The 12,853-nt window shown below is 43.2% G+C and overlaps 1 protein-coding gene across 3 annotated transcripts in view; it reads left to right on the top strand.

Annotated features, from left to right (window-relative positions):
• The window catches only part of LAS1L (LAS1 like ribosome biogenesis factor), a 57,758-nt gene that overhangs the window by 3,626 nt on the left and 41,279 nt on the right, over positions 1 to 12,853 (top strand). For all 3 annotated transcript variants that reach the window (XM_045031366.1, XM_045031367.1, XM_045031364.1), the window contains exons 4-6: positions 207 to 288; positions 2,454 to 2,648; positions 6,660 to 6,706. In XM_045031366.1, the coding sequence (XP_044887301.1) occupies positions 207 to 288; positions 2,454 to 2,648; positions 6,660 to 6,706 (324 nt within the window). The remainder of the gene's footprint in view (positions 1 to 206; positions 289 to 2,453; positions 2,649 to 6,659; positions 6,707 to 12,853) is intronic.

Here is a 12,853-nt window from a genome sequence, read left to right as displayed (position 1 = left end):
GCTGAGGCTTGTAATGAACTGAAGAATGGGTGAGGCACAGATGAAGGAAGGCTGTTCTAGGCAGCCAGGATTGCATAGGAGAATGTCACCGGCTGTGAGGAATTTTTACACTCTGAGTTCTGTCTTGTCTGGGTGGCTGTTTGCCTGCATGTCTGGCTGTAATTAAATGTAATGCCTTGTATAGTAATTTTGTGATTCTTTCTAAGATGAACATCCCAATTTGGATTGTGAACCTTCGCCATGATCTGACCCATGGGAAACTGCCTCAGCTAGTTGCCTGCCGAAAAGGTGAGAGGCAGGTACACACAGGTACAGTCTGTACCTAAGGAGCTTTTATGTTTCTGGGAGCTGCTGGTTGTTGTATTTCTGCTGCTGTTCCCAGGTGCTGTTCTCAGTATTCCACTAAGTGGTGCTGTTGGACATGGGTTTGCAGTCTCCATGGTATAGGGTGACCAGACATCCAGATATTTCACTCTGCCAGCAGCACTTGCCTTTTTTTTTTTGCACTCCACTGGTGGACACCCCGCACCCCTATGTGTCCCAATATTTTCTCCCTCTCATCTGGTCACCCTACCATGGTAGCAGAGAGCAGATCCGTAAACTCCCAGGAGAGGTCAATGTAGAGACAGATGTGGCAGCAGCCCCAGAGGGCTTGGCAAGGAGGGCCTTGCCAGATGAGTGTGACAGGCATGCCTGTGACTGGAGGGAGGCTGTCACTGGGGTGGGGGGAGGAGGAGAATCTGGGAAGTGGGATGCTACAGAGGGTTACCTGGCTAAAGGGGAAATGAGGCCTTAGGCTGGGGACAGCAGAGTGGTGTGGGTGAAAGGATCACGGAAGGGGGAAAGAGGTCAAGAGACTGAGGGAATGAAGGAGGCAGGCCCTTTCCCTCCAAAGCTTCCTGTTTTGGGAGAAGAGAAAGGGGGAATCTAAAACTCAAGATAAGAATCAAACTGAAAAGCCTCGCAAGCCAGCTGAAAGGCATGTGGAGGAAGGGAGGGAAAGGACTACGGATCCATTGCTTTTAAGGGAAGGAATGACACATTCCTTTTTTTTTTAAATGTAGCTGGCACCATTTTATGGTAACTGAAAACTGGGTAGCATGTTGTAAGTGCCCCTGAACCCCTTCTGTCTGCCATTCCTTACTGATGGAGTGGGGCAAGGATGCTGGGATTACTCCTGTAAAGCAGAAATTAATAGATTTAAAAACAAGATTGTTGGACTTGTGTGTTCAAATTCTAGCACTTAAATCTACATAGAGGGACTTAGATTAAGAGCTCTGATTTCAGAGGTGCTCAGAATTGGCAGCACCCACTATCAGTCTCACTGATAGTGAGCAGTGATAGTTTCAGCACCTCTGCATAAGCAGCCTGAGTGTCAGTGTACGTATCCAAGTCTGCAAACTTTGGTTTAATTATTGAGGTGCTAGATAGAAAGGGATTTTTGCTAGAAGACAAGTTATCCAATCCAGGGTTTCTTAACCTTTGGGTCAGGACCCTAAATTTGATCACCAGAATGTTTCTAAAGGTCAGGTAGCAGCTCCTGTCCCACAGGCTGGCTGGGCTCACCTCCCTGCTCCAGGCCCTGTAGCCTCTGGGGGTCCTAGCACCACTCGGGTCTGGCCCAGCCATCATGACAACAGCAGTCCAGGTAGACCAAATTTGAGTGAGTGGCACTGCAACCCCATGAGACAGGTCACAACTCCACTCTCACAAATTTGGACCAGTCGGGGATGGGGCCAAACCTGAGCAGTGCTGCAACCCCTGAGGTTGCAAAGCCTAGAGCGGAGAGCCAAGCCCAGCCAGCCCCACAGCACAGGAGCTGACACTGTGGAGTGAGTGCTGGACAGGACACACCCCTCCAGGAGGGCAGGGCCTGACTAAAACCACCCCAGGGCCTCTACCCCCAGACTATTTACTGGGTCACAACAGGTGATAAACACTGGCAAATGGATCTTGAGCCCAAAAAGGTTGAGAACCACAGGTCTAAGCTGGAGTAGATGCTGAATTCTTCCAAGTGGTTATAGCAGTGAGATAGTGACTAGAAAAAAGGTTGTCAGGCAAATTGTATGTTTATAGTCTTTGCATAGGTAACACGCACTATAATTAGGTGCTTGAATACTACAGTGATGGGTACAGTACAAGAATCTGATCAGTTTTCAAAACTTCCAATGCTTGGACAAATCATCTGGGTTTAGAATCTAACAAGGTGACAGCTGACACACACCCCGGCGCTGTCTTTGTGTCTTGGCTGTTTAGTCAGAAGACACTTCCTTTCTTAGCAGCAGGTCACATTATCCATAGCGTTTGTATTATTTCATCTCTGAATTCAGTAGCTCTCAAAAGATGTTAGTCACTAGTGCAGATTAAGCAAGTGCCTGCTCTATTCTAATAAATAGTGAATTTCTCTGGCATAAAGAGGGAACAAATGTGTGTGATGCTGTGTTTGCCTTCAGGTTGTGATGTGGTGCTGGAGTGGCTACGGCGGACATACTGGAGCCGTCAGCTGGGTAATAGTCTGGCTAGAGAATGTGAAGAAGAGCAGAATGAGGAGTTGGAGACAGCAGCAACGGAGACAGAGATGGACAGTGACTCAGAGGAGGCTCAGAACCCACAACCACCGGGCTATCAGAAACACAAGGAGCTTCATGGTGGGTGTCTGGGAAACAGTGACAGAGTATCTGAGTTGGATCACTGTCTTCTTCTAGTAGCTGGGAGCCTAAAGAACATACAAGCACTGCTGCTACTGCCACTTGATGGATATACTCCCTGTTATAGGCTTCCACCCCCAGAGCAAGCATCCCATGCACAGAAGTTACTCACCAACTGGCACCTCCTTGTGATGAGGTGTGGTGTTGCTGAGCTTTCCCCTTAGTCACTTAATTGGTCCTGTGATGGCCTGTCTCTGTCTGGGTCCTCCATGACCTAATCCTCCAGCCAGGTCATTTAAAAGTTTAATGCCCTTCTGGGGTATTGAAGTCCAGCTGTAAGTGGTCAGGCCCCAAGCTGGCTTCTCCCACATGGCTTCTTCAAAGTCCTTTTGCTCAGCTTAGCCCTGGGCCAGCATGAAGTCCTTTCAAATCAAACAGAATTTAATAATCATATTCTTCTTTCACAAAATAGCAAGTTTCAGGGCTTCTCTTTGGGTTCTTCAGTAGAAATCCAAAATTACACGCTAAATTAAATGCTGCAAAGAACCTTGCACCCTCCACCCCATAATCTTGAACCTCTTGTCCCTCTTAGGTTTCTTTTCAGCTCCCCATTTCTCTGCCTCCCTGAAGCCTGGCCCCCTGTTCTAGGGACTCACCACAGGCATTAACTCTACTTCTGTTACTCTGCTGTTCTTTACAATCAGCCCATAACTGCTGGGCTTCTTCCTTTTAAGTCCTACACCCAGCTCAGGTGTGGGAGGGCGGGGCTAATTAAACAGGGCTGGCAGCCCTGGGCCTCCTGGACCTTAAAGGGGTAGGCCATCCTGTTACACTCCCTTAGCACAAGTGGTGCAATTGCTGTTTGGGGCTTTGATGGTTCTTGGTGGGTCTGACTTTTTTCATACCAGCTGTCTGGATTTCAGCACAATCACTGTTCTTAGCAGTGGAAACCCCAGTACCATAAGGGTAATATGTATTAGATTGGAATCAAACCAGGTTTCAACCTCTGACTGTAAATCTAAGGGTTAATTTCAAATTCCACTCTAATGCCATTCTCCCCACTACACTTCTGAAAAGCCTAGATCACCTATTTAGTCTAGGGGTCTCTGCAGTGTCTTTCTATTGAATGGGCATGATCAGATAATCTTCTAAGTGATGTCAGTTGGCCTCCATAAAAGTGAATGCAAAATAGGAGTCCATTCTATTTAAAAAAAATAAAATAAAAAAAATCAGGCCTCAGGTATATATCATCAATCCTCTTAGTAGCAGGAGACACCTTCAAAGAGAGAGGACACCAGCAGATCAGATGCACCTCAGTTGTCTGTCACTCTAATTCTTTTTTTCTAGTCCTGTGTCTGTCTAACTGTTGGCTTAAGTCGAGTGTTAGACTGAACTTCCCAGCTGGCCAAGTCACCTCTCTAAAGAAGGAATTTTTAGTCAATTTCAGCTATAGTCCTATCTCTCTTCTGCATTTTCCTGCTTAGCTGCAGACACATGCTGTTCAGCCTGGTCTAGCTCCTTCTTCTAAGGAAAAGTTATTTACTTATTCCCATAATACAAGAACTAGGGGTCACCAAATGAAATTAATAGGCAGCAAGTTTAAAACAAATACAAGGAAGTTCTTCTTCACGCAGCGCACAGTCAACTTGTGGAACTCCTTACCTGAGAAGGTTGTGAAGGCTAGGACTATAACAGCATTTAAAAGAGAACTGGATACATTCATGGTGGTTAAGTCCATTAATGGCTATTAGCCAGGATGGGTAAGGAATGGTGTCCCTAGCCTCTGTTTGTCAGAGGGATGGAGATGGATGGCAGGAGAGAGATCACTTGATCATTGCCTGTTAGGTTCACTCCCGCTGGGGCACCTGGCATTGGCCACTGTCTGTAGACAGGATACTGGGCTAGATGTACCTTTGGTCTGACCCGGTATGGCCATTCTTATGTTATGTTCTATTGAATCAGCTCTTCTGCCTTCTGAAAAGAGATCTGGATCAGTAGCAGTTTTGTGTAATTGAACAGTATTATAGTTATGGGAAGTGTTGAGTAGTGAATAGTAGCTGAAAAGGTAGAAGCAGTTCTCACAGCAGAATCATTCTAATGCCTCCTGAAAAAAATAGATTAAGAGGAAGAATGTTGGGTGCAGGGTTTATCAATATACCAATCTCTGCATGAAATTGAATCTAGGGGTCACAATCTAATAGAGCTTCAGACAGATGCTCTCTCAACCAGAAGTTAGGGGCTTGATTCAGGAATTACTGGCTGAAATTCTATGACCTGTGTTAATATGGGAGGTAAGACTAAATGAACCCTTCTTGACTTTGATTTTTTTTTTTTATCAGTTGGTCTGCTTTCAGACCCTGCCTCTCAGTTGTAAACTTAGTCTACATTACTTGGTGGTCTTGTGTGGGTAAAGTGACCAGGAGACAGAGGGTATTGGCTGAAGGAGCCAACATCCTATTCTTTGAGACTCAGGCTTGGTCTACACTACAGAGTTAGGTCGACGTAAGGCAGCTTATGTCGACCTAATTATGTCAGTGTACACACTACAGCCTTGCTTCTGCTGATGTAAGTGCTCCACTATACCAACATCATAACTTCACCTCCATGAGAGGCCTAGGGCTTATGTCTGTGTAGTTAGGGTGATGCAGTGTCCATGTAGACACTGCATAACTTACGTGGGCTATTGGCTGTCATTGTTGTCAATTTCATGGCTCCATGTGCTCACCTGCTCCCCACTTGGAACCTGGCTGCCCCCTGGCTCTCTGCTCCCAGCCCAGCTGCTGCCTGGGCTCCCTGCTCTAAGCTGGGCTGTGCCCGCCCGGCTCCCTACTGCCAGCCAGGCTTCTACTGGAGGCTTTCCGCTCCCTGTGGGGAGCCCTGGTGCTGCAAGGAAGCTCCCTGCTGCTGGGAGCCTGGCTATCCTCCTCGTCTGGCCCCCACCCCCAGGCTCAGGGCAGCTGCTGGGTTTCCAGCAGGAAGCTACATGTGGAGCTGAGAGCACACTGTTCCTCTTAAGTCGGTGGAAACACACCTGAAGAGGACGCACACCACCGACAGGAGAAGGGTAGTCTGGACATAGTAGCGATTACTGCGATGGTTGAAAGTTGACCTCGCAGGTCGACTCACGTTTCTAGTGTAGACATGTCCTAATATGATTAAATTGTTTAAGATAGTTAAAACTAGAAAATACTTTGAAGAATTCCAAGAAGACCTAATCAAAGCCAGGTGATTGGGCAGCCCAATGGCAGATAAAACTCAGTGATAACAAATGCAGGAAGAACTGTTACATCTTCAGCCAGAACACTATCTTCATTTCTGGTCATCTTCTCTCAGAGATGCAATAGAAACAGAAGAGGTGCAGAGGTAGACAAACATTTAAAACTGATGAAAAGAAATACTTTTTGACTTACATAATTGGCCTGTGGAATTTGTTGCCACAATATATCCTCGATGTCAGGAGTTTAGTAGGAATACAAAAAGGACTGTATGTTTATGAGGTCCGCAGTTGCATTACATAGGACTTAAAACAAAATTATAAGGGCTAGAAACCCTCATGCTTCAAGGCACAAGATAACTGCTAACTGTCAGGTATAGAAGACATCTCTTCCTATGGGCAGGTTATTTCGTAGTTGTTTATGACAGGGTTTCTTGCACCTTCCTCTGTAGCATCCAGAAGTGGTCACTGTTGGAAACAAAATAGTGGACTAGGTGGACCACTGGTCTGATCCGGTATGGCAATTCCTGTATTGAACTGAAGAGACTGAGAACTGCTAATCTGGTATAATCAAAGAATTGCCAGGTGTGGATTTATATAATCTCTGCATTTCACTGTTTAGGCCTTGAGTAAGCATTGAACAGTATGTAAATTGCTTGCCCAAGGGGGGTCATTTTGGAGAGAATAGCTCACTGGTTCCTTAAAGATAGGAAGGTTCCATTTCTCTGTGTGAAATGGGAATTATATTAGCTCCTCATTACCTGTTGTTTAAACCATGTAATTGTATTTATTTCTAGAGAAAGTCAGAGAGCTGCTGGTGTCCTACAAAAATCAGCAGTTTGGGGTAAGTGCAATTTGATTAACTCTTCAGGCGCTGCCTCTTTCCTTGCTGTGTAACTGCTTCTGTGCTTTATTAACAAATCTCATGGAAAGACTGAGAAACTGACATGCCTTGCAAGGCCTGACTTGGAATATCTGTGTGAAAGATTGGCTAGTTTATATCAGAAGTTTCAGTTCACATATAATTATGGTTTGGTTTATGTCACAGAATCCGTGACTTCCAGAGACCTCCATGACATTCTCTGCTTCAGCCCCAGGGGCTGAGGCACTCTGGAGCTGGAAGCCAGCGGGCCCTGGCAGGGTTCCAGCGACAGGTGACAGACTACTGAGGGGGACCTCCTTGGGGTTCCAGTGATGGGTGACAGCCTTGCACGGGGGAAGGGAAGGGGGACACCTCAGACAAGTGGCGGGGGGGTGTCCCATTTTCTCTTTGGGAAATATGGTCACCCTGCAACTTCCAGCCACCATGGGCCCTGCAGCTTCCGGCTGCCACAGGGAGAAGAGGAACCTCACAGCTCCCAGCCACCACAGTGGTGAGGGGAACCATAGAGCCACAGCAGCAAAAATCACAGACAGGTCACGGCTTCCGTGAATTATGGTTTATTGCCTGTGACTTGTCTGTGACTTTTACTAAAAATAACCATGACAAAAATCTTAGCCTTACATGTAATTATAGGAATCTCTTTTTTTCTCCCCAGCAATTTTTAAATCATCCTAGGGGAAAAACCTGCATAGGAATGTCACACCAGTACTTCTGATGCTTCTGCCCATGCTGCTTTGCAGTCCTGCTAGTAGCAGTAGAGTGAAACTTAGGTGATTTTTGCCAGTTTCAGAAGTTCCATTTCTTATCTAAGGTGTGAAGGCACTGTGTTGTCAGTGGTGTAGCAGTTCATCCAATGGCCTGTAGATGGGGCTGTGAGCATTGCTGATGAAGAGAGAGCTCTTTGTTATGGAGCCTGGCTGTGCTCTTTTCTCTTCTGGTACTGTCTTGTGTGATTCATCAAAGCAAATCAGTCATGGATTCACTGCAGAGAGCAAGAAATGTGGGCTTCTTGTGGCTTCTGACATGATTACACATTGCAGCATGGTTGTTTGTGTTTATATGTAATAGCCCCAAACCTGTCTCAGCAAATCTTGTGCCTTTCTATTCCTGAAGGGTGCATAACAATGTATTTTTATTTATTGGACTTAAATCCTTTAGAAGCTGGTTGATATCAGTCATTTTAAAACTGTCTAAGATCTTCAGTCCAGCTTTTCCATCAGCTAGCCTGCTGTATTTGTGTCGGGGTTCAGTTGATAGGATAGTGCTGGGAGTCAGGAGACCTGGATTCTACTCCTACTGAAATTTTACCACTAATTTGCTTTGTGATTTGCAGCAAATAATTCAGTTTCTCAACTTCCTTCTCTTTAAAACAACAATAATGATATTTATGTCCTTAGTAAAGCGTGTTGAGATACCCTGGTGACAAGCAGCTTAGAAGACCTTCAGATAGGGACTGAAGCCAGTGGGAGTCTTTACATTGGTTTTATATGGGCTTTGGATCAAGTCTGTTGAGAACTTTTCATCTCCATTTCCCTAAAGTAATATTTTCCAGTAACTCCTTCTTCTCCACCCCACAGACCATTAACTAAACCATAGGTGAGAACCACAATTGGCAACTTTACAATGTATTTGAAATAAACATCCAGATTTCTTCGTGAGGCATATGTAGAGATAACATGACGCATCCCCATCCCAGTTCCTAAAATCCTTGGGAAACAGTGTATTCGGTAATTGTGTATGTAAATAACATTTCTGTCTGAAAAATGTTACTGCTATTACAAGTAATACTTATGATCATTAACTGAAAGATTAGAAAGGAAATTATCTTTCTAGTTTATTCTGTTTGTTTCACAGTACTTTATAGAGGGAAACTGTGAAACACAGTCAGTGTCTTTCTCCTGGGTCATTAAAACAGGGATAGGGGAGAGGAAAAAGTTACAAAATGAATGAGAAATTGTACATAAACTGGCAGTGGAAGGGAAGGAGCTGGTGTACGATCTGGAATTACTTTTTAACTCATTGGCTAGATTTCAGGTTGATAAGTGTGTATATATAATGTTTTATTGGCTGGACAGTTGTCTCCTGGCAATTCCCTAAATCTGGTGTGAGATTTTCAGAGGCACAAAGGGCAATAAAGGCACCCAAATCTCATTGAAAGATAATAGATATTGGGCACTTAATTCCCACTTGTGCATTTAAAAATCCCCCCTCCCCTCCCTTAGTTCTGTGTCAACTGCAAAAGAAAAGCAACTTTATTTAATCAAAATGGCATGCATGGATGACCATGTGTAAATGCCCTGCTTTTGAGATCAACTAACCAAATAAACCCTTTAGCATGCTCTGCTTCTGAAACCATACCCTCCACTCATGCTATCCTGTGTACCGGCCTTTTTGTCGAACATCTCTTATGTAAGGTGTTCTTTCCAATTTGTGCTTATTAACTATGGAAAAGGCCTGGGAATGTAGCTGAGTGCTGGAAAATAAATCTTCAGTGGCGTAAATGGTGTGAACATTTCCTCTCATTTTTAATATATTGACTATAGCATTTTGAGAATTATGCCCACCAAACAGTGTTAGAGGTCCATGGACAGGATCTCTGTAAAACTCCTATTTGAATGCTTCTTTTTTTGCCCTTTTCATTTTTTATCTATTGGATTATGTTAAATATATGATCTGAATTATAAATTCATAGATGTAACTGTGCAGGTCTCAGCACATAGGTTGGTTTACTGCAAAATCATTGCTAAATATCTGCTGGGGAATATTTATATATTTCTTACAAAAAGGGTTTGGGGAAGAGGGGCAGGTGCGGGGAATAGTTTCCTGTATTGGCTCCATTCTGGAACAAATATGGTAAATCACATCTAGCAATGCAGTTCTTCAGTATTGGGATCCTCAAAACCCCTCTTACCTCCCATTCCTTCTCATTACAAATAAACCGTTAATAAAAACATGGCCTAATTTAGCCAGACATTAAATATGATACAGTGCAGTGATGGGACAGGTAATAAATGGCCTTACACGTCATTTTTTGGAAAGTTCAGGCACTCCCACCCTTTTCTGGAGCACAGCAGGAAGTGACTGTTCCAATAACTCAGGGCTCTTTTGTGGGTTGTTGTTTTTTTTAATAGTCTGCCCAAAGTTATTTATTATGACCTGACAGCACCTGGCAATGTAGGGGGAGAGAGTGGGAAAGATGGAGAGAAGGTGACATAGTTGCTTTGTGTAGGAGGGGAAAACTTCCAAATACTACTTTTTTTTTTTTAATTTTGTTTTTAAAACAATTGATTCATCATGGATAAAATTCCCCAGCAGCTCTTTTATTGTGTCTCCTTCCTCTGCTCTTACCCTAGTGCCCAGATATCCTAGAATATTCAAGGGGAAAATCCTTTGCAATCAAAATCACATTGAGTGAGGCATGACTTCATCACTGCAAATCCAAGAAGCAATTACTGGAACTTGACTAAGCAAGTTCCGGATGGAGTTAGCAGAGTTTCATAGAAGCAATTACATGTGGTTTATAGTTTTAGAATGTTTCACAGACTTGGTATATAGAGGATAGTAATAATTTGCATGTATATAATGACACATTGCATTAAGGAGTGTTGAAGAACTTTACAAACATTGAGACTTTACAGTACAATAAGCAAATTATCCTCATTTTAAAAGTGTGGAGGAAACTGCTCCAGAGAGGCTAAATGATTTCTTTGGAACCCCACAGAGAATTGGAGGCAAAGTTGGGATTAAAACCCAGGAGTCCTGAATCCCAATCTCTGGCTTTAATCCCCATCCCATCCCAACACCTGATTAGCTCACAAACTTCATTTTATCTGGAGTTTTGTTGATTCTGAAGCCAGATAAGTTTACTTCAAATATTTTCTACTTTAAACTTAGAGATTTGATATGTTGCTAATTAAAAAAAAATCACATGTTTAATAACACTAATCAAACCTAAGTTTAATACAGGCCTGAAGGTTTCTGATGAACATATTTGACACCTTTAACATTGGTATGATAAGAGTGACTGTGCAATATGCTGTTGTCCAACTTTATAAGCTAAACTTTTTTTACCCTCATGTGATATGTTTGGTAAGTGTTTTCATGGTGGAGGGAATACATATAATGAACAATAGAAATGATTAATGGCAAGAAATAACTTTTCACACTGTTAAACTCTGTGGAAGCAATACACAGGTAACAGAAGAGTGAGATTATTATTATTATTTCTACAAGATTTCCATCCAACAGTTCAGAGGTGGTGTGAACTAACTTGATTGATTTATGAAGTAATCCTAATTGTATCTAAGATTGGTTTTAAATATTGCACGGGATACAAATGGTTCTTGCATCACTGAACTGGCGATATTCTTGAATTAGCTGCTGTTGATAAAATATACAGTCTGATTTTGCATTTTAGAGACTGTAAAATGCCAATGGCTTGCTCTTTAAGGTCCATACGTGGGAACAGTGGATGTCTGTAGACATAAAAACAGGTCTGGATCTCTAGAATCAAGACCAGATTTATTTGAAATGTTAAATTTTGGAAATTAACTAGTTTTATAAATGGCTTGTCTGAACTGCAGTTCAACTATAGTACAATTATACTGGTGTACAGGTGCCTTTATACTAGTATAGCAATTACCGTTCAGCAAGCTATACTGGTATAAGGCATCTTTATATCAGTATAATTTTATCCATTCTAGGGAGGTTGTACTACTTTAACTATGCTGGTAAAGCTAAAATCACTGAATTGATTATAACAGTAAAACATTAAAGTGTAGATCAGGCTTAGGTGAGTTTCTTTAGTAAATACTCTAACATAAGGACGCATATTCCTGAACATGTTCATGTGTAACCAGCTTGAAGATATTTTAATGATTCGTGATATTAAGGACACATCTCAGACTTGATTTTTGTTACCTAAAACATCTGTTGCACCTCATCATTGTGACTGTGCTAAGCAAATTAAACTCACTTCAGACAGGCACAAGAAATCACGGTTCTCTTAAGTTCTTCCAGGGCCTAACTGGTGTCCTTCAGTCTCATCATATGCACAACAATGTCTTTGCCTACCCCTGTGTTTGGGACTCTGTAACTCTCCATATTTATCAGCCTCCTCAGAACAGAATTCTGCAGGAAGTCTTGCTGGTGGTGCACACCAAGTGTTGAAATGTCTTTTTAAAAAAAAATCACTGAGCACACAAAGGGTTGACCTACCTGTATCATGTATGTATTGTTTGAGTCTGATTTACATTGACAGCTTGGCAGTGCATGGCCATGTCTCTTTTCCATACAGGATGAACACCATCGTGTCAGTGCTCAGTAAATTAATGCCATCTACCCACTGACACAGATACTTAAAACCAGAAGCCATATTAAGCCACCCCTCCCCACAAGACTCTGGTGTACCACAGAAGGGAGTGAAATACAGTGCAGAGGGCCCTCTGCTGAAAAGTCTCTGCACCTTCTCCCATGCACAAAAACTGCGAGAGCATGTCACCAAGACATTGGGAAATTTAGACGCTCAGTGATGTCACATCACCTGCAGCCTCCACTGGCATGCCTGTGGTTTCCCAGCCGAAACGGAAGGTGCCATCTACTGGTACCTTTCAAGGTAGTGATGGAAATGCCACTTGCCCTGGGTGCAAATGTCCCTATTAGCAAAGTGTGTAACTTGCACCCCTTTGTGCTAACGTGTGTGTGTGAAGCTGAAGGCGAGTCTGATTTCTAGAGTGGCAGCATATGTCTCTAGCATTAGACTTTCCTATTCTTGTTGTAGCCTGACATCTTGCTTGCTGTTTTCTAACTGCTACTGCATCCTGAATGCTGCATAGGTCACTAAGCTGATTTGACACTTGGGTCTCTGCAAAATCCTGACTTAAGTAGGCATTATGTATTTTACAGGTGGGCACTTGGGAACAGGGATGGACTTGCTGGAGAGCAGAGAATTGAACCAGGGAGTCCTAGAACCTAATTTCCTGCCTCTGAATTGTTGATCATGCTCCCCTTTCAGTTTAGGCCTGTCCTTAGAACACTTCTGTATTAGTGTTTTATAATGCTGTTGAGAGGGAAGCTCTGAGAGCCACTGTCAGGGTTATGAATGAAATG

Source organism: Mauremys mutica, chromosome 9 (assembly GCF_020497125.1).
Source record: "Mauremys mutica isolate MM-2020 ecotype Southern chromosome 9, ASM2049712v1, whole genome shotgun sequence".
In the NCBI taxonomy this organism is placed as follows: domain Eukaryota; kingdom Metazoa; phylum Chordata; order Testudines; family Geoemydidae; genus Mauremys; species Mauremys mutica.
Note: the sequence above shows the minus strand (reverse complement) of the source record. Positions and strands in the feature narration are given on the sequence as shown.